The sequence below is a fragment of the Ambystoma mexicanum genome, chromosome 8 (genome assembly GCF_040938575.1).
Source record: "Ambystoma mexicanum isolate Mex_15411 chromosome 8, UKY_AmexF1_1, whole genome shotgun sequence".
Lineage (NCBI taxonomy): Eukaryota > Metazoa > Chordata > Amphibia > Caudata > Ambystomatidae > Ambystoma > Ambystoma mexicanum.
The window spans coordinates 519,577,664-519,605,330 of record NC_090929.1 but is presented as its reverse complement, the minus strand read 5'-3'; the positions used below and the strand labels follow the sequence as shown (position 1 = coordinate 519,605,330).

At 46.4% G+C, this 27,667-nt stretch overlaps 1 protein-coding gene across 1 annotated transcript in view; it reads left to right on the top strand.

Annotated features, from left to right (window-relative positions):
- Nucleotides 1–27,667, top strand: part of PANK4 (pantothenate kinase 4 (inactive)) — a 751,790-nt gene that overhangs the window by 630,084 nt on the left and 94,039 nt on the right. Inside the window, exon 17 of the mRNA XM_069610204.1 lies at nt 20,533–20,633. Coding sequence (XP_069466305.1) covers nt 20,533–20,633 — 101 coding nt within the window. The remainder of the gene's footprint in view (nt 1–20,532; nt 20,634–27,667) is intronic.

The window sequence follows — 27,667 nt, the reverse complement described above, 5'->3', positions numbered from 1 at the left end:
TGGCTGCCACCGAATTTCAACAGCAACATTACTGCAACTTGACCCTGTTGAGCCCACATCCAGATTGGATGTTACGATGACAAATGAAAGGAGCCCCAAACCGGAAGGCGCAGCCGGCCTGCGTACAAGGCCAGCATGTAAGGCCGTTGGTAGTCTCTGCAGGGATCACCAATCCGGTCTCTATGCCTAAGATGCTACACCCGCCTCTGCACGTCCCTCCATGCAAGCCACACAACAAAGGTTAGGCTTTGCACGCTTCTGCAAACACGGAAATAAGAGCTTTTCTTGAATCTGTCCCTGTGATCTGCCTCTTTGAATCCAGCCATATCCCCCTACCAGCACCTAGCACTTTCCTATTGCCATACACCATGCAACAGAAGGTCAGCCGATGCCTGCTTCACAACGCCCAATACTCCTCTGATCTTGGTGTGACCTGTCGCATGTATCACCCACAAAATACTCGTGGAACCATCCGACTCTCAGCGCTCGTCTGCCTCACCTCGATCTAGCTTTACAGTCTCACCACAATGCCGGGGTACACGTCCTACCAGTTCTAAAAGTTGTTGCTACACAAGTGGCCCCCACGATGCTCTCAAGGAACAAAAAGTTGCACACTAGAACGAGCCATCATCCCCTGGCTCTTATTACATCTTCACAGCCAATATAATTTTCACCTTCCCCTGACACCATAGATCTTCACTACTCCTACCTGCAGTCCCCTATTGTAGCTGGCACCAAGCTAACGCTATCTCTCCCCTCTGCCAGCTTGCACGTCGGAGCTCAACCTTGCAAGGTCCTGCACCAGTTCATGCTTATACTACCCTTTTGCACGCCGAAAATGCACCTGTGATTGTCCCTGCTGCCACTATTTGTGATAGTAATGCACCCTTGGTTACCTATGCAGCCACTACCTGCGCCACAAACGTATCCATGATTACAAATGTACCCCTGATTGCTCAGGCCATCTCCCATGCTGCCGGCGCCCCCACCCACACCTATGCTAGCCTGCCCTCCGATCACCTCCAGCATATGTCACACAACCTCTTGTTGGGTAACACCCAGATCAACACCAATCATGTGGACCCTGCCACTAACACCAAAGTAAGTAGCAAAATAAGCACCCACAAATCCCTAAACCCCCTCCTTAACCTAGCCGTAGTCAATGCTCGCTCACTGCCAGCCCACACCCTGGACATTCATGAGATCTTGACAATGAGCAACCTGAAGCCCTGGCAGTCACACAAACTTGGCTACATGCAGCTTCCGGCCCAGCTCTGTCCCTAGCCATCCCACCAGGCTACACCATTTTCAGAAGCGACACCCTGCACTCCAGAGGCGGCGGAGTAGCCCTTTTAATAAGAGACCACCTTCACCTTGGGCAACTCGCCTCCTCACTCAAACTTACCATCTCCCCAACCAACTCTATCACTATCCACCTCATGTATCGTCCACCTGGTCCCACCCTGTCATTTTGAAGAAGTCCTACCACCCTAGGAGATAAGTTAAAGCCTGCATCCAAAATGATTCTCTTAGACCTTAATCTAGGCCTTAACGGCCACACTGACCTACAAGCTACCGCACTAGCTAACTTGCTGACCATCTTGGATTTCAGACAGTGCATCTGCAATCCATCGTATATTAAATGGCGCTGTCTTGATTAGGTAGCTGACCTCAACTGCCATATCGCTGCCATCTCGAACACTCCCTGCGCATGGTCAGATCACCACATAATTGCCTTTTCCATCCCTCTAAACCTACATACCCAACCCCCTGCCAAGATGCTACCGCCTACCCTAGCTCCCAGCTCCTGAAAGTTGACCAAAGACAGCCTCCTACCGTTTCTTGATGCCCTCAAGCCAGAATGTCTGGAAATCCTAGACCCGCAGAGATTAGCTGATCTCTACAGCAAAACCTTAACTGACGCCATCAACACCATTGTCGACTTAATGTGAAAAAAGCCAAACCTGTAGCTCAACTCAACTCCTGGTACACCCAAGACCTCTCAGACCTCGGAGCTAAAAACAAAAAGACTAGCTGAAACCTATTGGAAAACAAAACCTTCTGAGGCCTGAAAATAGGAATTCACGCTCCTATCTAAACATTATAAACAAGTCATCATCCAAGACAAAGCATCTACGTTCAATAACACAATAGCTAATGCCAAATCAGACACAAGCAAGCTATTCTCTATCCTCTGGGAATTAGAGGCCCCAGTGCCCTTGCCACCATCCTAACCAAAGACCTAGCTTGGTTCACCAACATACAAAATGCTATGCTGCAAAAAATTGACATGCTCCACAACAAAATTCGGGCCAAACGTGCTAGCTTAAAGCCCTCCTTTCTGAGTACAGAAGTTCCTTACATGCCCATCTCCAACATCTCAGAAGCTCCATTATTTAGCTTCAGCGAATTCACTTAACTGGACACCCTAGACATTCTAAAAAGCCTAGAGCCATCTAGATATAAAGGAGACATCTGCCTGGCCCGCCTCATCAAAGATTGTGCTGAAACACTAGCACTGTTAGTTGCGGCTTTCATCAACTCCTCCTTCTCGACAGGCACTGTACCCGCCTGCCTTGTAGAGGCTTGGGTCCTTCCCCCCCTCCTAAAAGTCGTTCACTCGATGCTACGCTTCCCAACAACTACTGGCCCGTTACCGCAGTCCCCTTCCTCTTAAAAATACTTGCTAGAGCTGCATACCTACAAATTAAATGGCATTTTGAAAATAACTACATTCTAGGAGCCCGCCAGTCAGGCTTCCGCCTACGTCATGGCACAGAGTCTGCACTCTTGAATCTGAAAAATCAAATTGATGAGATCAGGGATGGGATGGGGGAAATCCTGCCCTACTGCTCCTCCTAGAACTCTCGGTTGCCTTCGATTTAGTGGACCACTCTGCCACCACCTAACTTCTGCAGCCGCCTTCTTCCGGGAAGGGGCCTCAAGGATCGCCTGCTTCTTAGATGTCAGGACAATGAAAGTCTTCTCAGAAAATGCCAGTTTGCACCCTCGCATCAGTTACAGGGTTATACACAGATCCTGTGTCTCACCAACACTTTACAACATCTTCACAAAGCCTTTCTTCGACCTCTTTGACTCTCTCAGCATAGTATAGAACTATACTGATGACCTGCAGATCCTCCTCCCCTCTCTCGAGCCTGCACCGATGATGCTGCTCTGAACTCTACATATGCCACCTTCCAAGCCTGGATGGCGACCCACGGCCTCCGTCTCAACTATGAGAATACAGAACTACTTCTTAAGCCTTCATCGTGCTAAAAAAAACTTGACCCAGACCTTTCAGCCTTCAATATTGATGGCTCCTAATCGCATTCTCACCAGCAGTAAAAACCTTAGCAGTTTAATGAGGAAAGTCCCTGTTTACGCTCGCATCCGAATGAATGCAACCCTGTAGGGAAATGGGGCAAGAGATGGTTTGCAAGGATAACAAGGTTTAATTGTACAGAATACAAAATATCAGCAAAGGACTCTGCAGCTCAAGAGCGTTCTGGCAAAATCTGCTTGAGCAGAACAATAAGAAGGTACACTGCGTCATCTGTGACATCATTATATACAGTAGAAACCCTCATGGCTGGTTGGTGATACCATATGCATGGGCCTGTACCATAGGGGATGCCAGGCTACAATTGGTTCACATTTCCACCGTCTATCAATTCCCACATGGGTCAGCTGGGCTCCTCTCTCCAAGAAGTGAAGGTCAGGTCTCTCATAAATTAAAATATGAAAACTGCTACCATATGCTAAGCCTACTACTATATTACTATGGCATACACCTGGGAGGCTCAGGGACTGGTGCTGGGAGAAGGGAGGAAGGAATACAGTCACAATGACCCACACATTCTGTGCTTTGTTGATACTGCACCCCTCGCATCCAAAGCTTCCACCCTCGTTTTTATCTATGATTTCTCTCCCTGTACCTCGTTTTAGAAAGGATGTATTTATGTAGATGGGTGAAGCGGTCGCACATGCTTATGGCAGTTGGTTTATGATTTGGGCTGGGGCCGCTCACTATAATGCAGGGGGTTGGGGCGGTGGCGTGGGCCATGGCTTTGGATAGGCAGCGTGGGAGTTAAAGGTCTTCTGGCAGTTCGGCTGTGATGAATGGGAACTGCGAGGAGTCTGGTTTCGTCTCCCGACCTTGTAGGGCACACTTCTCCCAGCGATACTGATTAATTGCAACAATGGAGGGACATGGGGAAGCTTCCGTGAGAACTGGCTGTGCGGACTCATCCCGTCAAAATGATCTGGGCCTAGTTGAGTTCTTCCATGGAGCTAAAGTTATGCGGCACAGCCATGCAAGACTGCGTGTCTATCATAACTACAAAATGGCGTTCCTTTCTATACGCACGCACTGGGTTTCTATATCTATTCTTCACGCTGTATTATTTCCGTGCCGAGGTTCATAATACGGTTCTCTCCCCCCTTGTACACTACACGACTTCATACAGGATTTGTCTCACCTTAAAGCGCCTAGGAGGGTGGGATATATTAATTTGCATCCCAACATTCCCCCATTTTGTTATTTCTACAGTAACAAATTCTTCCCCATATTTGCGCTCATTTTCCTCCTTCACTGCATCCTCATAGGGGGGGGGTGTTCCCTTTATCGAAATCCATGCCGTACACACGTCTCAAGCTTTCTCCTGCTTGCACATATTCCTCAGGTGTACATGTCATATAAATCGAATCCCCGGCCAGGTCAACCCATACTTGTTGGTAATGTTTGGGATCCGGGGAGGGACAATGGTTGTGTGATACAATCGGTCAACTACATCTCCCACAGGGATAGGGACCATGTGAGGAATGGGGTGATTTATTCTGCACTTCTACTTCCTTTGTATTACAAGGTACTTTTGTACCGCCAATAGAAACCATCATCATTGCTCTATTAGGCACTGCTTTGGCACAACATCCGAGACCCAACTGGCACATGCAGAAGATCACCAGGATGAACACGATGATGGGAACCTCATTTTCACCAATGTTCTGAGCCAGGATGAGGCAATGAGGCACAGGATGAGGCACAACTGAACGCAAGCGAGAACCAATATTCTTGGACAATAACTTCCTTTTTCATCTTCGCCCCTAGATCATGTACTGCAGCAATAACATGTGACAGGGTCCCATTTTCGGCATCTTTAGAAAGTACGACTGTGCACCATGAACTCCCAATCTTTTTGCAAACACTGCCTTCCTTTGCTGTCAGCAGATCAAGCGGTACTGGTTCTACATCATCATCATCAGCCTGAGGGCACGCAGGTCCACCCCGTTGAACCCTTGTTCGGTATCGTTCGCCAATTGGATCACCTCCCACCGAACGATATGGAGCCATTTGGCATTTGCTCGCGTCTGTTTGCTGGGTATTAAGGTTGCAAATAATGTCTCGGAGGATGTTTATCACTTGTACTCATCAGGTATTTATGCGAGCAGTTCGTATGAGTCTGTTGATATGTATTTCTAGGCTCTTCCTTCTTCGCAGTTGAATATATGGCTCTCTTTCGGGAAGGATGCAAAAGTCTGGTGGTGGCAATGTGTTCTGTGCTTTGCTTGTCGGGGGCACTGTGGGCGCTTCATCGGGCAGTGGCCCCCCTTTCAGGTGTTCTTCTGGGACTACTAACAGGGCTGAGTGTAGCGTAGCTAGCGAACAAAAGCCCCTCAGTGATGCTTGGGGGTGCAAGCATGCTTGTTGGCCACACACCCAGTAGTAGTCAATCAACGCTGCAAACCCCTTCTTGAGTTCTGAAATCATTACAGTTCGATTACATCGTTTGTTTGAGCCGACCGGTTTGTCTATGGCTGTAATCCATATCAATTTTGTGAAGTGATCTGTCCATGTCTTTGTGCAAGTCAGTTCCACGAGTGCCACCATTTTTTCTGGAAACCCTAAAAGTCCTTCAGCTTTACACACAAGGGTTGTTTCTTGCTAATTGTTGTTAACATTCTTCGCCCCTTCGATCACCAGCTAGGGTTGTTTCAGACAGTTGGTGTTGGTCAAACTCATTTTGCACTTCTGGGCGTCTGAAGCAACCAGTTCCAAAGGGATGTTGCGTGCCTGGAAAGTGCCTCTGATCCTGCATAACGCAAGATGAATTAGGCACTGAGTCTGATTGGTACTTTAGGGTGTTACTAGATCCTTGGGAGCCAAAGATGCGTGCGATATTAAAGAGCACGCATAGCAACTGCTATTAGTTGTTCGCCTTCCCACTACACTCATGTCGGAATACCAACTGTTGGAGTGTGCAGGATGATGAATATCTTCAACCGCATCAATTCCTAGGCCATGGTATGCATCATATTTAGGTTTCTTTGCTTGTCGTTTTATTAGGTTATATTGTGATATAACTCTTTTCGTCGATCTACATCTACTGGTTGTAATATTTACACTAGTATTTGCACTACACAAGATTGACATTTTGAAGTAATACCTAGAACATTTTACTTGTACACACAGTCCTGCATGTGTTGCTGTCATTGGTGGGGGTCGTATTATACATATATGTGGTTGCATGTTCTGATGCAGTTAAATTAAAGGAAGCACTTTCATTCAGGCTTTCATTCAGGTTCAGCCTTGGGTTTAATTCAGTTAACTTAAAGGATGTGGTTTTATTTAAATTCCAGGTCCCCATGTTCCCCCCACCCCCCTTCTTTTAGATGGCCTGACCAGATAAAAGATGTTCCCCAATATAGTCCTACTACAAACATGAGAAAAGTTAAATAAAATGGCTGAAAAAATGGAGGCCACACTGATAGGAATACATTCTAGTGCTACTAATAACATTTCTATTTCTAAGCAATGAAGAATTTGACGTTGAAGTCTTCATTTTTCTGACACTTGTAGTGGGAATAAGAACAGTTAAGACAAGGACTACAAAGGGTATGGGGGATGAGGGTAAATGAGGTTCAGCCTGGGGAGGGAGGGAGGGACGGACGGACGGACGGAGAGAAAGGTAGAGGTAGGGATTGGAGAGAGAGGGAGAGAGATTTAAATTTGGATAGCTTATGCCATTACCACCAATGCATGTTTGTATACCTCTTTTACATGCACTTATATGCTCCGCATTAAGCTACATCTTATTGTATTAATTTTCAGTAGCTGGTGTGGAATCTGGTGGGGCCCTGTGAATGTCTGAGAGGTGTATCTAATATCGGAGCTCCTTCACTTTTACTGTGAGAGGAGTGGAAAACGCAACCTTGTAGGGCCCATGGAACCTGGGATTGTTCAATTTTCTCACAAAACTCCTGGCAACAATGGTTGGGCGCATGCTGATTCAGCCGATGGGGCTGTCGTGTTTTGTACATCTTCCGGGTGCGGTGGTGCCATCTGTCGTGACACACACTTGATAGCACGTGTGAGGTGTGTCAGATATTGTTCGAATTCCTCCCCCATATTTATAGCCGCTCCTATTGAAAAGGACCATGGGTAGGGAGTATATCCAGTTCTTTTTTTAGGGTGTTGCACAATTTCCAGAGCCTGCTTTTGAGGAGGTCATTGATCTATTCTACCACCCCATTTGCTTGTAGGTGGTAAACCGAACACATGCGGGGCTTGATACCCAATAGGTACTGTGATCTCTTAGAAGAGTTCATTGAAAAAATGGGTGCCGTTGTCAGATCTTAGAATGTCACATACCCCCCATCGGGGAAAACCTCATGTACAGGGAATTTCGCAGCACACTTGACATCTGGGTGGGTGCCTGGACCGGTCTCCACCCATGTCGAGAATGGACACACCACCACAATAAGGTATTGATCCCCATGGCATCACGCCCCATGGCATCTCCCCCCATATCTGCATAGTCAGTATGCAGCATGCAGAATGGTCCAATAGGGCGAGGCAGATTGCCTTGCAGTGTTCGGGGTGCCATCCCTCTACTAAACACTTGGCAGGTGGTACATTGAATGAACATCGTTGAGAGGTGTTCCTGGAGATTGGGTATGAACCAGTCTTCCTGGATATCTGCTGCAATGTGTTGTTTTGAGCTGTGAGAATGGTAGTGCAACTGCCCAAAAGCTGTGTAAATCAGTTCTGTGGGCATCACTACTTTCCCAGTGCATTTCTATTTCGATAAGAGGTAATTCGGAGATTGCACACACTCATGCTTGAGCCAAATTTCTTCCTCTTCCCTGTGGAACACTACGATGAAGTTCTATTATCTGGGCTATGGGCAGGGCTGTGTATGGGTCTGTTTCTGGTATTGTGGTATCTGCTGCAAGAACGTATTCAGCAGGCGTGGACACTGGGAGATATACTGCTGCATTGGCGGTTGCCTTCCCCAACAAGGTTTCATCAGTGTTGTTGGTGTTTGCTGCGGATTTAACGAACATCACTACAGAGGGTTGGACGAGGGCGGAAATTAGTGTATTCAGCAGAGCGACATGTTGCACTGGTGAGCTGCCTGCCCGCCTGAAGCCCCTCCTTCTCCAGTGTGAAAGACCTGTGTGCACCATTGTGGTAACGTATGCAGAGTCTGAATATATGGTGGCATAACACCCTTTAGATGCCCAAAGGCTTGGGCTGAGTAATGCATTAGTAACCTTTTCATTAATAACATCTCAGTCATCCGCTTCTAGGTGCACCACTGCCACCACAACATGTCTGTCCTGTGTCGTAGTCCATGGTGCTGGCCCGTCAACAAAAGGACCTCCTCTTCCCCTAAAAGGCCATTTCTGGCTTTGGGGATATCGTCCTCGCCTTCATAGGTGGCACAGTCATGCTGTTGCAAGTCCTCGTCAGTGTATGGCTGAGTGAGAAACAGGGCTGGGTTCACAGTTTTGCACCTCACAAAGTGAATGTGTGGGCTTGAGAGAATAATCTCGTACGCTGATGCCCGCTGGGTGTTGAGGGTGGATTTTGAGCGATCTAGGGTGGAAAAAACAGTGTGTTTCTCATATAGAGTTACTGTGCACCCCATCACAATTGTAGAACTTTTTTTTTTATTTCAAAGGCTGCAGCGGCGAGCGCTTATTTCCACGTGAACTGTCCCTGTATCACTGAGTCCTGTATGCCGCTGTAATAGGTCAGTGGCCTGTGGCCCATTGTGCTCTTTTGTGCGAGTAGCGCTGTCATGAGTGTGCCACTCGAGTGCGAGAAGATATAAAACTCCTGCGTGTAGTCTGGGGTGGCAAGGACCGGGGCCGTTGAGATCCCTGCCTTTAGATCATTGAAACTCCTGATCATATCTGCGGTCCAGTCTATCTTGCTTTTCTCTTTTTGTGCTTCCTTGAAGCCCTGCATGAGTGGCCTTTGTATGCTGCATAATCAAGAATCCATGCCCTGCAGTAATTGCATAGCCCAAAGGATATCTGCATGTCTTTCGCTATAAGTGGCTTGGGATTGGCGCACACTGTTGCTGCCCTCTCGGGGATGATTCTTTTATAGTCTGCAGAGATAAGCTGCCCTAGGTTGAGTACCTCTAGTTGGCAGTACTGGTGCTTTCCCTTGTCTACTTTGTACCCTTTACATGATAACAGTTGCAATAGCTCAATGGAGTCTCTGCAGCAATTTTGCTCACTGTCACTGCTTACCAGTACATCTACGTACTGAATTATTGTGCTGGGTACCTGAATATTACTGAGGTCTTTGTGCAATATCCTATTGTATATACTGGGGCTCTCAGAGTACACCTGGGGCAAACAAGTGTGTTCATGGCGCTTTCCGCCCTGGGTGTATGCTGTGAGGTACTGTGAGTCTGGGTGCAGGGGAATCGAAAAGAAGGCATTCTTCAAATCCACTACAGTAAACCAGGTCGCTTCTTTGGGGATACTGCAAGATGGAGGCCGGGTTGGGGACAAGTTGAAACTCTTTTTGAACTGTCATTAAGGGGGCAAAGATCCTGGATCATCCTTCAACTACCCCCTGTTACCTTTTTAATGGGGTTTAGGGCTGTGTTGCAAGGTTAGGTGGAGAGTACAATGATCCCTTCGTGGAGCATAGCCTGTATCTTCTCTCAGATCCCCTCTTCCACCTCATCCGACAATGGGTATTGCTTCACCCGGGGTAACACTGCTTCTGCCTTAAGTGTGTATTTTATAGGGGGTCACTTCTTTTAACATCCCTAAATCATGTGGCTTGGTTGTCCATAAATGTGTGGGTACTTTTTGTAAGGCTGTCTGGCTAAATGTGGGTGGTGTGAGCACAGCCATGGTGGTGCTTTGGACTCTTTGGTATTGCACCATGATCTGTATGCAAATTCCGAGGATGATTTCCCCATCATTATTGTTGTCCTCAGAAAGTTCTGCATTGGTTGATTATTAAAGGGGCACAGAGGGATCGATGCATCCGTGGGGGTCAGTACCTAGAACTAAAATTCCTTTGGCCGACACTAGCAAACCCTCTAGGTCCAGGGAGATTATTGTACATGCAGCCAACTACGGGGACACCATGGGCCGAAAAATGAAATCAGTGAGTACTCTCCAGCAAGTTCCGGTAATCTGTGGGATGGCTCGTGCGTGAACTGTAATGCTGTAAATGAACATTGGTTAACAGGGATGCCTTGTACGGCTACATCACGTGTCATGGCATGTATCACGAGCATTGCCCTCATTGAACACATGCCAGGTGTGGTGCAGACGATACCGCTTTCTGTGGATGAGGTCAACTTGCTTGGTAGGGATCTGGTAAGTAAGCTGAACATGACCGAGTATAAGGGGGGGGGGGGTTTACAACCTTTCCTCCCACCTTTACATCTAAATCTTTTGTGTATGGAGCTGTCAAAAATGCCCCAGAGAATCCCAGCATGTCAAGTTTTTCCTGATAGCGGGAAGTCTATTTCACTGATGCACGACTTCCTGAGTCCACCATAAAGATGAATTGTTTGCTCCCTATCTCTGCCCCCACCAATGGTTCCTCTTCTAGATTTAGGGTCATTGACCGGACTGGACGGACAAGTGCTCTCTGTGGACTGTCCTAGTTGGGGCATGTCTGTTCCTGGGAACGAGAAAGGGTTCCCCCTACTACTGTAGCGCCTTGAAACGGAGCCACTGTGCTATTAGGGGTGCTGCCGAAGGCATTTCTGTTCTCTACTTGCTGAATGTTATTGCAGGGTTGATGATTCTGAACTATTTGCTGCGGGCGTTGCGGCTGGCAGGAACCGGGTACCTGTGGGGGTAGTGCTGTGTATGCTTGGTGGATCTCATAGGATATTGATCTCATTCTGGCAGGTGGCCCCTGGGTATGTCCGTGGGGTGGAGGCCCATAATTCTGCTGGTTGTAGTTGTCCCCATTCCCTGCCTGCTTCAGCATTCTCTTGAAAAATGCCCCCACCTCCGCATGTCTTGCAGTGCCCTGGTCCCCCTCCTCTTGATCCTGGACCTCCAAATCCACCTCCCCTCGACCCTCGGAACCCACCTCATCCTCGTTGCTGTCCTCCTTGCTACATTGGCCCCAGGAATTGTGGGTTGCCGCCCCACTGTCCTTGTCCTCCTTCAGCACACACACAGAGAGGCTGCCTGGATACCTCTACGGGCACTGGGGCCCTGGAATCACATTGGCGGGTCACCGAATGAAGGCAAGACCCTGTTTAAGCTCACACCAGAATGAATACAACCCTCTAGGGAAATAGGCCAAGAGATGGTTTGCAAGGATGACAAGGTTTAATTGTACAAGTTACAAAATATCAGCAAAAGACTCTGCTGCTCGAGAACGTTCTGGCAAAATCTACATGAGCAGCACAATAAGAAGGTACACAGTCATCCGTGACATCATTATATTCAATAGAACCACATGGCTGGTTGGGGAGCTTGCTCCATAGGGGATGCCAGGCTACAATGGGTTCACAATTCTGCCATCTCTCAGTTGCCACATGGGTCAGAAGGGCTCATTTCTCAGGAGTGAAGGTCAGGTCTCTCATAAATTCTAGTACGAAAACTGCCATCATACGCTAAGCCTACTGCTATATCACTACGGCATGCACCTGGGAGGCTCAGGGACTGGTGCCAGGGGGAAGGGAGGAAGGAATACAGTCGCGCTGACCCACAGTCTGTGCTTTGTTGATAATGCACCCTTTGCACCCAAGGCTTCCACCCTCATTTTGATTTGATTCATCTCTCCCTGTACCTTGTTTTGCAAAGGATGTATTTATTTAGATAGGTGAAGCGGTCGCACATGCTTAGATCTTTTATGGCCAGTTGGTTTGTGATTTGGACTGGGGTCGCTCGCTCTAAAGCAGAGGTGTGGGGGTTGGGGCGGTGCAGTGTGTGGGCCATGGTTCTGGGTAGGCTGGGTGGGGTTTAAGGTCTGCTAGCAGTTCGGCTGTCATTAATAGCACTGCGAGGAGCCTGGTGTTGTCTCACATCCTTGCAGGGTGCATTCCTCCCAGATATACTGAGTAATTGCAACAATGGAGGGACAAGGGTGAGCTTCTGTGAGAACTGTCTGTGCTGGCTAATCCTATCAAAATGATCTGGACCTAGTGATGATCTTCGATGGAGCTAAAGTTATGCCGCGCAGCCATGCAAAACTGTGCGTCTACCATAACTACAAAATGGTGTTCCATTCTATGCGCACACACTGGATTTATATTTCTATTCTTCACGCTATATTATTTCTGTTCCGAGGTTCATAGCATGGTTCTCTTTCCCCCCCTTGTATCCTATACGACTTCATACAGGATTTGCCTCACCTTAAAGGGCCTAGTGGGGTGGGGTAGACTCCTTTCCATCCCAACACTACAACACTTTCCTTAAACCGGCAAGTAGTTGCCATAGCCTCCTCGGCGGCTCACACAACTAAACTGCCAAACGCTGCAAGACCTTTCCTCTCCTCAGAAAGCTGCCTAACTATCTCCCGAGCAGTGATCGGCACAAGGCTGGACAACTGCAATGCGCTCTTGGCCGGAACCTCTGCCCACAATCTAAAAAAAACTTCAGATTTTTCAAAACAACGCCTTATATGCCATCCTGAATATTCCCAAAATGGAACTTCTCTCGGCCTCCCAAAAGCAGCACATTGTCTCCTGGTTAGAGAAAGAATCGCCTTCAGGACATTCACCATTGCCCCAGGTGTATCTCCAAAACTGGCCCACATACTATCACAAAAAATCAATGACTTGCCCTTAGACCCACAGAGTCTCCCAACCCAAATACACACAGGCAAAAGCAAGAGGATCGAGCTTCCCAGTCTTTGCAGCCATGCAATGGAAGGCCCTCCCAAAGGCGCAAAGAGCAGAGGAATCATACTTGGCATTCCGAAAGGCACTTAAACCTGGCTGTTTGTCAAAACCGACTCACCTTTTTTGCTTTTGTTGCTTGTGATGCCACTCCATATGAACTATATATTTGTACCTGTAACACCCTGTACACCTACTGTTCAGAACCTTCGACTGTAACTAATTGTATTGCGCTATTCTTGCTCCTTCAGTGCCTAGATGCCTCACAGATGTGTGTGCTATACAACTGAAAAAATAAATAAATAGAAATTCTTGTGACCAGGACTGGCTCCCTTTCCCCTGGATCAATTCAGGGTGTTTCACACCAAACTTCAATTTCAGAAAAGTTCTTTTTTCTAGCCAGGATTCACTCCAGCTGGTATACACAATTCTTTTCATACAAGATGTAATTCACTTTGTAAACGCAATTTCTCCCCCTTATGACAATTGTTAACGTTTTCACAACCTTCTACTTAGGAAGCCAATAACACTCTCTTCATACAGCAAGATGCAAGGTCAAGGCAAAAGTCATTTTCTCACCAGACCAATAACCTTTTCTCACCTTGTAGGTCTTCTTCTCAAGTAACACTTTATTCAAAATGGTTCATTCAGAAAGTTAGACTTCAGGATGGTTCTGCAACAATTTACCAAAACACAATAATGAAATTGGCACTTCTTTTCCACCACATTCACAGTACATCAAATCCTCTTTTTAATGGTCTACTCGCCTGCCAGGATAAAACTCCTATTACTACAATTTGTACTTCGTGATCAAGCTTGTTTCAAACTTTCCACACTTAAATCCTCAATAGGGAAAGTTGAACCATCAGCTACTTCCCGGGTAAGTCTTTTTACTTGCAACATAATTGGTTTACAACTTCTTCCTCAAACATAATGCACAAAATGAAAATGATTCTCGCATTGATCTCTTTGCCACTGACAATGCAGACTATAGTCTCTGCCCCTTGAACCTTTTCTCCAAGGAGGGATTTTCTCCTGATATCTCAGATTTCTCTTTATATAATTTATTGGCTGTTGCCTTGAGGTCACTCTCAACTATCTTTGGCCTTGGTAATACAGGTTGTAATCCCCCTTTTGTTTAATATGCCTCTTTGGGAAACTTGTATACCCTTGATTTTATTAGTGCCATTCTTTACTTTTGGTAATGCAGGTTACAATATTCCCCCTTTGGATATGACCTTCTTGTAAGTTGTATTCTCTTTGCTGGAATATTGCCCCCTTTTGGCTTAAGCAATGCGGGTTGCTTTGTTCTCCTATTCGATATCTCCCTCTTGGGACATTGCATTCACCTTGTTTCAATTTAAAGGTTTGGTATTGAAAAGGTATATTTCTACACAGCGGTCTATTTCAGAGCGCCCTGGGGTCACCTATGTCAGGGCAACTCACTAGTATGTCCTGGAGTCTCCTTCTGACTGGCTGATTCTGCTTCTTCGCTCGTCGGACTTCCCTGTCTTTTGACAGCTGCGGTCAACCTTCTGCTGCTCGCGCAGGCTGTCAGTGTGGCTTACAGGGCTCCACACGTGCTCCGCTGAAAACCTCTCACCGAGGCTAGATGCAGGACACGGAGGGCTTCTATCTTTTGTAGGACAGCTGGCCTTGCTACCGCTTCCCGCTCTCTGCATCCTTCAGGTTCCCAACTTCTGCCACATTATCTAAACGGCGTCTACTATCAGGAAAGCGGCGGTGCTGACCTCTGCTTCCTCCTACTGCTTCAGCTGCTCCTGCTGCATGGCCCACACCTGAAGGGCCTTTAAGTGTTTAAAGGTCACAATCAGGTGTGGCTCATTATAACCACTAGACAACCCATTAGAGTTTTGTAACTCTGGACCCCTCTTCGTCTCAGATCAAAGAGCATTATGGTACTTTGAGTCCATAATGTTAGTTGGTTTTACTACTTTTAACTCACACTGTCTGAGTGATTTATAAAATGTATTTTTAAGGGAAGAGGGGAGTATTTCTTTTGGATTTAAAATCCAAGCACAATGTAGAATCAAAACTACTAAGAGTAGTTGTATTAACTCCTGTTCCCTATAGTTGTTTTGATGGTTACAAAAAGGGATCTCGTACTTGGCATCTTCGGTAAACTCAGGAGGGATGGCCCTTCTGTGGCAACAAAACCTCATCCTCGGAAGAGGATAAATACTGATGGTCACCACATTCTCTTCATGGGAACACAACTGTCTTGCCGATGTGCTAAGCAGAAACATAGAACTTCCATCAGAACACAAATGGCAGTTGCACAAAGACATCCTTCACAAAATGTTCACAAACTGGGATCAGCCAAATATAGATCTCTTTGTAACACGAAAGAACGCACAATGCCCAGACTCCATGTCCAGGTATCCCCAAACAGGGTCCGGAGGGAACGCTCTGTAGATGAACTGGTCAGGGAGATTTGCGTACGCTTTTCCACTTCTGAACAAGATAGTCCATACGATGCACCCAGAACAAGTCAAACTTATTCTAATAGTGCCAATTCCATCCCCTTACAACATGATGTCCCAGAATCGGGGAACAACACTTCATCCATGTCCTCAAACACTGAACTTGGCAGCTTGGCTCCTGAAGTCATAGAGTTTGGACATTTAAACTTGCCACAAAGATGTGTGGACATCATAAAAGAGGCACGCAAACCAAACACTAGATACTGCAATTTCAACAAGTGGAGACGCTTTGTCATTTGGTGCAAAACACACAGCATCAATCCTATTGACTGCTCACCTTCTACCATAGTTCTTTATCTGCCTTACGTAGAGTTAATTTAGAGGTCTCTCTGCATACACCACCTCTCAGACTGAAGTATCTTGGTGGAACATGTCAGTGATTAAAGCTTTCATGGAAGGAGTGGAAAGATTCCGACTCTCCCTCCCCTCTCCTCCCCCCCAATTTCGAATGCAACACCCTGGATGGGACTTGACTGTTGTACTTACCTAACTCATGGGTCACCCTTTTGAGCCAATGCATAAAATTAATCTTAGACATCTCACTTACAAGACTGCCATTTCTCGTGGCCCTTACATCAATAAGAAGGGTTAGTGAACGGAAAGCCCTCTCCGTTCAAGATCAATTTTTGTTATTCATTAAGGCAAAGTGGTTTTAAGAACACATCCATGTTTTTCTCCAAATTGTATCTCACGTTCCATGTCAATCAGTCCATTGCCCTTCCTGTTTTTTCCAACATCCATCGAGTTCAGCAGAAAAGAGCCTCCATACATTAGATCTTAGGAGGGCTTGTTATGTATTACCTAGACAAAACCAAACCACTACGGAAAACAGATCAGTTCTTTGCTTCCATAGCTGCAGAGGGAGAGAAGGGGACCCTGACTCTAAGTCAGCTATTTCAAAATGGATAGTCGAATGCATGCATATTTGTTGTTCTCTACTAAAAATAAATCTACTTTTCATGCCCAGATCAGACTCTATTGGAGGCACAGGGGCTACTTTAGCTTTTATTGCAAATGCACTGTTAGATGCCATTTGCAAAGCAGCTACTTGGAGTTCAGTTTACACCTTCACACAGCCCTGCCGTCTAGGTACACGTTCTAAACAGAATTCTCAGGTGGGACAAGCAGTGTTGAGACATTTTTTGCCACTGTTCCTTTGGACAACCCACTACCTTCTCCAGGTACTGCTTACTAGTTTATGCAAGCATGTGATTCTAAGCAGATCCACAAGCCTCAGAAGGCATACATTACTCACTGTATTAATATTTCTGGTGCTTGTATGGTTTCAGGTGTTAAAATCCCCGCAAAAAATATTACCATATATTTGCAGCAATATTAAGACATGGAACCTGCTGGGGACACCGCTGCAACCCTTGTATAATTTTTAAAGGAGCGCGGGACACCCCCGCTCCCAAAAACCCGAAATATTATCCTACTAAAAATATCGCCTATGGCTGTTCCCTACAAATATATACAGCGATATTTTTGGTGGGGATAATATTATGTGATACCGCTTGTATCTGCATAGATTCACATGTGCCCACCCATCCTCCCAAGTTGAAGGCACATAGACATCTTACACCTTCCTTTCATCTCTGTACTCGTGCATACACTTCATGCTCCCTCGTGTCAGAAACTAAATAATTGGAGGGACCTCGATGCATGAAGGACCATGGGTACAGTACATGTTACACTAGGGCTAGTATACAAACATGCCCAGTCGACAAACAAGTCATGTAATACTCTGCACCTACCACTAGATGTCGGTCTATGCACGCATGTGAATGTAAGCAGACGCAAGCATCAGAAATATAATTACGGTAAATAATGTATGATATATGTTTGGGTGAAGTCAGAAGACCTGGAGATGGCAGATTTAAGAGAACAGCATGAAGAAGGATAGTAGTGGTCAATGTTCACTAGATACTAACCCATGGTTAGGTATGCTTCGGCAAGGGTGGAAACCGCTATTTCTAGATTCCTTCTCCTTCTCCTTCTCCTCCTCCTTCCAAGACAAACATGTTGGCTCTGAGCTATCCTTCCTCCCAATGATAGAGGGACACCTTCGCCCTGCTGAATTGATCAATACAAATCCTTGAACCATCTCTGGGAGTTGGAGAGTTCTTTGTGCCATAAGCTACATAATGGATATTCAGCCCTCTTTTCGTTGTTTCATATTGATTCAGATTAGTGCGGGCCAGTCACTATTGCTTTATTTTTAGATGTTTTTGAGTTTGTACATTTAACAAGCCTTGGAACATTAAGTATTCATGATCACTGCAGTAAGAAGCAACCTTTGAAATTCAGAATTCAAAACCTCAGTCCACCCGTTCCGACTAATACCGCCCATGTCAGATAGAGCACCGCTAAAATCAACAATGCATCAACTGGCACAACAGTGTTGGCTTTCCCCTTCATTATGCACCACAGTGTCCTGCTTTTTAGCTGCATATTTTTGGGGGGAAATGCATTTGGGAGACTGGAGCAATCTGTGTAGTCGTGTTATATGTTTAATGTAGACATACAGAAGCACTGAGGCATGTCAGCAGAAAATCACATTTGATTTGTATTCGCAAACCCTTCAAAAAGAGTCATTTTTAAGCCGGGGCTCGAGCCAGATTATCTGTTTTTGTACACTGGTAGAACACTATAAACGTAGGCACGGGCTGCGATCCAGGGACTGTTTTGTTTATGTAAATAGTACCTCATGTGCCAGTAAATTGTAAGCAATGTTCCGGTGGCCGACGGATGTACCTTGTTGTGGCTTCCAGCAAGGCTGGATGTGCTTGGGGATTATGTTTTGATATTCTCTAAGAATCTTGATAAACATTCTTGGGGCATATGCATAAACAACCTCAGAGGGTCACTTTGTGTGGTGGTGAGACAGCACAGAAGAAAGGATAAGAGGAAAAGAAGCAAATTGAAGTGCAACAGAACAGAAAAGGGCAAGTAAGAAACGAAGAAAGGAGAGAAGGGTGAAATAGTACTGGGAAAGGCATTTTGAAGAAAGAGACGACCAAACGGAGGAACTAGGAGAGAGAAAAACAGTAAAGAAAGAGGAAGAGTGGATATAGAAATTGAGTATGTTGCAGAGTCACGAGGAAAGCAAGATTTGCAAACTATCAGGTAAGGATGAAAGCAGAGGCCAGGAAAGAGTGATTGAGACAATAGTAGGAGTGTGTAATTTAAGAATAGTCTAGTGGAGAAAGGGGATAAAGAGGAATACACAGAAAAGAGTAGAATGATAAAAAAGGAATATTTAGAATGTATAGGGCAATAGAGTAACTCTGAAGGCCAAATTAGACCCAGTGGATGGGGATTAAGGAACAGTACCATAGAGAAGAGGGGGGTATTAACCCAAGTCAAAGATTCCAAGCAAAGGTAAAGTTTAGAAGTCTCAGCCCAAGGGGATGGGAGAAATAGTAAATGGGTCGAAGAATCACACCTCAGGAAAAGAGAAGTCCTGAAAAAAGGAGCAGAAAGGAACTCCAGGGTTGGCAGCGACAGAAGAGGGCCAGTCTGAATAGCTGGTAGAAGGTCTACTCTTGTGTCAGAAGAGGGTCAGTTTATCGGGAAGGGGAACAATCGCCTTGGAGAGAGAATAGCAGAAGAACAGTCGAAATATATAAAATGCACAGGGTGATCTGGGATATAAAGGTGACTTCATGACCCACAGAATTCAGTCCTCCATGTCAGGCCTTGTGTTGGGGGAGGCATGAAGAGGCCTCCCAAAGTTCTCCCTTGGAACTGTAACTGGAGGTGACGACAGCAGTGGAAAGAAATTAAATGAAGAAACTTGGATGAATAAGGTGTTTGCAAGATTTCTCGATGTAGAGAATGTAGGCCCTGCTTCGATGCTTCAAGGAGAGTAAGGCTTCCAGAAGGAATACCTTGGAACGTCTGTCTAATACTGAATAGCAGCAGGGCCTAGGGGCCCAGCATAGACCTCCAAGGTCTGACCTGGGCATCAGAACTATGACTGGGCACTAAGACTGGTCATGGCACAAAACAATAGTCTGTCCCGGAGGCTGTTACAAAGTGACCTGGACTGTCAGAACAGCTGCACTACAAGACTGAGCAAAGGGGGGATACCCAAAACGAAACTTTCAAATGCTGACGTCGCACCATTTTAAGGACTATTTTCTGAACCATTCACACAACTGAATAGAGTGCAAGTTCGGTTCCATGTTGCTCAACTTGGAAAGAGAACCATATCAGAGGGTTTAATTTGATCCTTACCAAGACAAAGAAATTCTACTGTTGTCTTTGTGGCGTATTTATGATTTCTTTTTTGAAAATGTGGTGTAAAGATTTGCATTTCTCTGACAAACCTGTGAGCAAATGAACTCTAACCTGCACATAAGTAGATTTCTTCTTTGGGTCTGTTAGATAGTTCACAACTCTTGGAAATTACCCAATTATAATTCATCTTGATTGTTTCTGCTAGTCATGACCATTTCAAATGACATTTCTTTGAGTTTGGTATTACATGCTACTGCCACACCTTCTATAAATGAGAACGTCCATTGCAGGGGCGGTTATCAACATTTGCAACAAGTGCAGTCTTAAAGTTGGCAAGTCTAAAACTTTAGCTGTACATATAAAAGAATTGTGCGTTTGGCTGCTTGCTTTGCAAAATATTATCTGCTTATTAACCACTTGCAGTTTGAGAAGGTCTGACATGCCCTTGATTTGAGCAGTCCTCAAAGATTTTGACAATACTAAACCTGAGCTGAACCACACACTTCCCATTAGTGTTATGCAATCCTCTTATCAGACATTACTTTTCCTTTTCCTGATGTTCTGTTTGACAAGCATAAACCATCTGAACAAGAGTATGCAAGAACTGTTACTGTCACATTTGAATGGAGGAGCTATTTCTTTTTTTATTTTTCCTCCAGGTTATATTGGCCTGTAACTCTGGACCTGCCCTGAATGATGTGACGTACAACGAATCCTTGATTGTTACACAGCGGATTGCTGCACTGGACACCGTCATATAGTAAGTTCTGTTGTATGTTCCATTTCCACCATCCTAGACCCTGACATCTGGAGCATCACTGATGAATAGTCTCTACTCCTACGTCCCGTCCCATTTCCTCCATACTGTCTTGGCGTCCCCATACAGGGACAGGACCAGAATTATTTTGTCCCACAAAAATTGTGCACTTCCCCTTTTAAGCTTTCATTCATACGCACATAGGCATGAGGGTAGGCATGACTGCGCACTCTGACCCTGCCCCACGGTGCCACAGCTCAGTCCCATCTTCCACATGACAGGAACGTACATCTGGTCCGCAGCAACGCATTTTCTGCTGCACACTCCCCTTTTCCACTCTGTTTCGTGTGTATTCTTATCAAATTGTACTTATACTACCAGGCCCTTTGGCTCCACTGGTGCGTGTATGGTTCCTCTGGGTTTGGTAGGTGTGCGCCGTGCAGCACTCCATTTCCCATTTCGAATGCCCATTCACTTTGTTTAGAATGTTTGGTCCCCGAACACAGGTGGGATTCATGTCCTGCGAGGATGATCTTTTCTAAGTCTCCCCCCAGATCGTCTGAAGATTCCATGCACAGAAAAATGAGGGAAAAGGTAAGTGGACCTTTATTTTCTAAAGTACCAAAGAAGGGGAGACTCCTTCCTGTGGAGTTCCCTTACTGGCAGTGGTCGTAAAGACTCTGTTGCCGGTATTAGGCCTGAGGCTTGTGCAGTTACCGAAGCATGCATCGCGGGGTCTTTGGATCCTACCAGGCTCAGTCTTGAGGAATGTAAAAGCTCTTGTACTGGATGGTCATCTTCAGTGCATGCAGGCCCTAGCTCTGGGCATTAACCCAACAGAGTACCTTTGCGCAGGACTACCGGCTCGTTTGCTGAGGGCACGCTGCCTCCCGGGATTACTACCAAGGTCCAACAGAGAACCGGTAAGGTTACCGAGGGTCCAGGAGTAGGAACTCTGAAGACTGTTACACCAGCCTCGGATACCCTTCATACTCACACGTTTGCGCACAGTGCTGTGAGTCACAAAATGACGGCAAGGTGGGAAACAGCATCTGGCCATGTTACGGCCGCTGACAGGGCACCATCTTCTGTAGACTCTTCACCATTGGAAGGGGCAGCAGAGTGCTCTAAATAGTTTTGTCAGAAAGGCTATCAAGCTCACACTTGGTCTCTACTAGTGAGCCACTATCAAGTGTGGAGTTATGCAGTGGCAATGTTCCCCAGTTTATGTCCTACCCTCTGCCAACTAACGTTCTTTGGTACTCTGATCCATACATGCAGTCCAGGCAAGTTCCTCGTACCCCATCCCCAACCACATCAACATGGGCGCTGTCAACAACAGCTTTGGGTTCTGCAGCTCGGACATCCCCAGCATGCGAGGAAAGATTCTTTGAAAGACCCCTCCAGTTGATGAAGTCCCCTCAGATGTCTGGCATTCTGAAGGGGCTCATAAGAGGTTCTACCACAATAGCTGTAGCTACTGGAGGGCAAACCCTCCAGCTCCTCAGTTCATTCCAGTGCCTATGCCTCAGCCGCCTCCCCCACCACCCCCACGACTTCCCCCTCTGCTGCCTACTACAGGGGTGACTCGTTCTAGTGAGGCACAGCCGTCAGGTGGCGCTGATGGCAATCCTAAGGAGGTCGGCCAAGGGCAGGATATGGACGAGGAGAGGGATTTTCCCTCCTCAGCAAAAGCCTTTCATGAGAGACTACAAGGGATATCGGAGTTTTTAGGGGTCCATCTTCCATCACAAGAGCTTCCAGTGGCAGGAGTCTTGGCGGTGGTATAGGCTCTCCAGACGTAGTCTAGATCAGGCTTCCCCTTCAAAAGGATGGCTAAAACAATTTGGGGCTAAGCTTTATTCCTGCCAGGTGGTCAGCAAGAAGTTGGACGTTCTATATCGACAGTTGGGGTCTGAATGTCCCTTGTTGGCTTCACATCCACAGCCCCATTCATCTGTGTTGGCAGTTGGCATGCTAAACCTGCAGCGGCTGGCTCAGCTAATTCGTGCTGCCACAGCTGCGGTGCTTAACAAGGGAGGCAAGCTGCTTGAAGCGTTTGGTGGGAAGGTGTGCGCGAATGCAACCCTGCATCTGCGTCAAGCCAACGCTGATGTCTTATTGACAGCGGCAAATCAGAGGCTGTAGAAGGCGGTTGTGGAGTTCTCTCAGTAGCTCCCCTTGAATATGCAAGCAGCCTTTAAGTCCAATGAGGCCAAGTTGGTTGTGGAGGACCTTTTTAGAATTGCCTCTAGCGCTCATAGATACGGCCAGTAGAGGGATGTGTTTAGGTCTGGATTTGGGAAGGTCTGCATGGATGCATGCCACAAGATTCATGAACGACGTTCAGGACAGAATTCTAGACCTTCCCTTTGAGGGAAATTATCTTTTTCATGCGTCAATGGATAAGGAGCTGACCAAGAAGGGAACCAGTGCAGAAACGGCTAAGTCGTTGGCCATCCTCACTAAACCAGCTTCTAAAGGTTTTCACAATCCCATTCATGGCCAGAGAGCAGGTCAAGGTCTTTTGGAGGCTTTAGAGGTTTCCAGGAAAGAACGACGAAGCAACCGGATGGGCCCCCTAGGGTCTACCCGATGGGGTCCTATTCGCCCCCCTACTCTTCCGCTGCCTGAGATCCTAAAACAGCATGATGTCTGGGTCCGCAAGTCTTCTGTAGGAGGCAGAGTCCCATGGCACAAGAGTCACTTGCATCACCAATTTGTAGACAGTTGGTTACTTTCTGTGGTTTCAGAGGGATTTCGGCTCCGTTTCTCACCTTTCCCATCCTCCTCCTCTTCCCCACCTCTCCTAATTCAGATAGGTTCTCCAGCACTCCTCAAAGAAGTAGAGACCTTGACAGAGTCCTAACCGGTGGAAAGAGTCCCTACAGAGGACAAGGGCAAGGGATTCTGCTCCAGGATCTTCGCTATAGTCAAGAAGAACCAAGCAGGCCTGTGAGTGGTGTTGGACCCATCGTTCCTCAATCTTTATTGACCTTTAGAGAGATTCAAGATGGTGACTCCAGCTCAGATAGTCTCTCTGCGTGTTTGAGTGGCTATGTGCCTTGGACCTGAAGGACGCTTATCTGCAAATACGAATTTGGAATCCTCATCCACAATTTCCATCATGGGGAGACCTTTCCAGTACAAAGTGCTACCATTAGGACTCAATGCTGCACTGCGTGTGTTCACAAAAATCATGACCGCGACAGCCAGTGTCTTGAGGAACAGGGGCCAGCATGTCTACCCCTATCTGGATGACTGGCTTATAAGTGCGGATTTGGCCCAGGAAGCAACCCTTACTCTGAGCGCATTAATCGGGATTCGGTTCGATTTAGGATTCACAGTGAACCCCAAGAAATCTGAGTTCATCCCACACAGAGTATTACCTTCATTGGGTTTCAGTGGGATACTGTGCAGACCAAGATTTTCCCCTCTCGGGACAGGAGGGGGGATATTTTAGCCGCCGTAGCACATTTCTTGACAGGAGAATGCGCAATGGTGTGGTGGACCAGCATCTGTTGGGCCCTTCAGGCAACCTGCATCCTGTCTGTGCCATTGGCGAGCCTCAAGATGAGGAAAATGCAAGTCCTTTGGCAGCCTCATGAGATGAGGAAACAAACTTGCAATCAGACAAGAATACCATCCCGGCAGCTCTCAAGGAAGATTTGCGATGGTGGAAGGACGACACTTGCCTGCTTTCTGAATCTTCATTCCATTCTCACCCTCATTCGATCATTGTAACAATGGACTGCCTTAGAGGGCTGAGGTGCGACACTGGGGACCCACTTGACTCATGGAGTGTGGACTTGGACAGACGCACAAACCTTTTGGAGCTAAAGGCAATATTCCTACCGCTGAAATCCAAAGTGGACAGGCTGAGCAGGGTCAATCAAAGCTCTTACTAGTGGGAGATAAAGGACCTAATCATTCAAGAGATTTTTCTACAGTGGGTCAGCCAGAGGTGCACCTTTTTGCTACGAGCAGCAAATCCACATGAAACAGCTTTGCCTCTTGGGAGGGCCAGTGCACGGGTTCTGAAGGAAATGCTTTCCACATAGATTGGTCGGAGATGAGCTGCTATGAGTTTCCTCCAACGCCACTCTTGCACGGAGTGATCAAGAAATTCAGGCCTTCCAGGAATTGCAGGTTGATTCTGTTGGCTCTGCTGTGGGCCTCCGGGCCTGGTACTCTGACCTCAAGAAGTTGTCACTTCAGGGTCTGGTCTCCCCCTCAGTGTTGGATTGGATGTTGTCACAGTGGGGAGGCCCAGTGCTTCACCCGAATCATCAGTCGATTGCGTTGGAAGCCTGGTTCCTGAAAAACTGCATCTTCAGCTGTTGGCCAACAACTTGGGCATTATTCAAAGAGCGAGGAAGGTGATGACTCGAGCTTAATACAAGAGCCAAATGGACAGGAATTTGTGATTGGCCTCATAGTTAATTAAGGGTACCGACCCCCTTAAAGGGTATTAATTGATTTTTTATTTTATTTCTATTGCGCTCGTACACCAGTGTTTCAGAGCGCGAGTACATGATAATGTGTTATCCTTCTCAGCATATTTGGCACGTTCAGGAGATCAAGTTGACTTTATCTGGAGGCCATTGAGGTATATGGAAATTCAGATCAAGGATGTTTTTCTTCTAGCCATAGTGTGGTCAAGAGACTTCTGGAACGGATTAGCAAGATTATTCCCGCCAATCAGGAGGACCAGGCCATCCTCTGATCTAAATGTGGTTTTAGCAGCCCTAGCACACAAACCGTTTGAGCCCTTGGCATCTGTAGACCTTAAGTTGGTGACCTTGAAGACCATTCTGCTGGTGGGGTTGTCATTGGCTAGGAGGTGGAGTGAGATTCAGACTTTGACAGCTTCTGAACCTTACACAACATATCATAAGGACAAGGTGGTCTTAAACACGCACGCATCCTTCTTACCCAAAATAGTATCGGAGTTCCACATAAATCACGAGATTGTGCTGCCCACAGTCTTTCCTGATCCGCAATCACAGGCAGACAGGATTTTGCATTACCTAGATGTAAGAAGGGTATTGAAATTCTACTTGGACAGATAGTTTCTGAGGTTGGAGACTCTGTTTGTGACTTTTGGCGGGGCTTCACCAGGAAGTAAATCCTCAAAAGCGTCCATAGTCAGGTGGATGGGGAGTTGTATAGTGGAGGCTTAAAAAGTACAGGGCAAAACTCCCCTGGAAGGCATTCAGGCTCATCTGGTGAGGATCAAGGCAACAGTGGCTTTTCAGCACCATTTGCCATGGGATGTGATGAGTCGGGCTGCAACATTTTTCCACTCCGTCTGATTTCTGCCGACAGGTTAGTTCACGAGAGGATACAGGATTTGGCCAGGCGGTTCTTGCCTAATAACCCTAGTAGCTCCTCCCTAGAGGTTGTGTTGCATTGGAATCATCGAAACAGTATGGAGGAAAGGGGACAAGATCTAAGAGTAAGGACAAGTTGCTCACCATAGTGACTGCTGTACTCCTAGTCCGTAGTCCCCTTTCTTTCATACGCCCCGCCCTCCATCCCCCTCAATGTTAAAGGGCGTAATGATGGCAATTGTTCCTGATGCACATCATTGGGGACTGAGGTGTGGGGCGGAGTCACTGGGTGCGGTCACGCCTATCCTCGCACCTGCGCATGAATTTAAGCTTAAAGGGGAAGTGCAACATTTTTGTGGGGCAAAGACTCCGGTCCCGTCCGTCTATGGGGATAGCCATACAGAATGGAGGAAACGGGACTATGGAGTAGGAGTACAGCTGTCACTACGGTGAGTAATGTGTTCTTTCTTTCTCACTGCTGAAATGTCTGCTAACCTGATTGCAGTGTCTGGCCTTCGTCATAACGGTTGTCCTTCTTGGGGTTCAACATTGATATACAAAGTGGGCAGTGCTGTCACAATATTCCATCACATTTCAATAAGCGTCTGCCCAAAAAATGAACTTGTTCCGAACTGAAGAAAATTGTTGCTTCAAGACGTTTCATCAGACACATGCGCTCAAAGATTCTTAGATTTCTATATAATGTAATTCACATTGCATTATTTGTAGATCAGTTCGCAGAAACCATTGATATTCAGTTTGCTCAAAATGCAGCTGATGGGCTTTGCTGAGGGCATACGAAAAAATCACGTTATAGGCACAGAAGGAACCTGGCATTTTACTAGTGGAAAATAGAATTTCATGTAGTGTTTTGGCCCTGGCTATACTAAACGAACAGTATTCTCCTGCAAGATCTTTTAAGATCAGCTAAGCAAATAATGCGTGTGACGGTATCTCTTCCACTTAACAGTTTGGGGAAGTGGGATTTCTTCTGTCATGAAGCAATAACAAAGACTATTTTTAAAGGTCCTCTGCAAAATCATGTCGGTGTGACCGCCAGGAAGTCTGCAGCAATGTATCTGGTCTCATTCAGCCACTTCCCAGCCCCCACTCCCTCCCTGCACCAAGTAGCAAGATGGATGGTGCTTGGAGTTGGTTGGGCCGTAATATATGCCATAGAAATGTTTACATTCACTCATTTCATATACTCTAGTCCTTTCCAGACCTGGGGCCTTTTCTAGGCCTCTACTATTATTGGCACCCTTGGGTGGGTGCGACAGATAATCGGCTTGATCAAAACATGGGCTGAATCTCTTGATCAACGTCCACGTTCAGACCAATTTCCATGGAAGCCATCTTAAAAGTATTTTGTTATGTTAAACAGTTGGTTGTGCGCTTTCCATATTGAACACAGCACAATTGATCTTGGCACCATGGCGGTATGCACTTGAATGCTAATATTAATGTTGTCTTCTAAGGGTTGTACTGGGAGGTGCCCTCGCTCTGACCTATTAACTTGGCGCCCCTGGTCTTTTACCACCCAGTTCAGCTCTTACAACATGGTGTTGTTGCTTGAGTAGAATAGGAATCAGAGTTATTTTAGAGTCTTTATAGTATACTCTGACTTTTAAAAGTAATCAGATTTTAATAGTTTGATCATGAACCATGCAGATCCATATCCTGAAACTCTGTGTTTAGCATTAC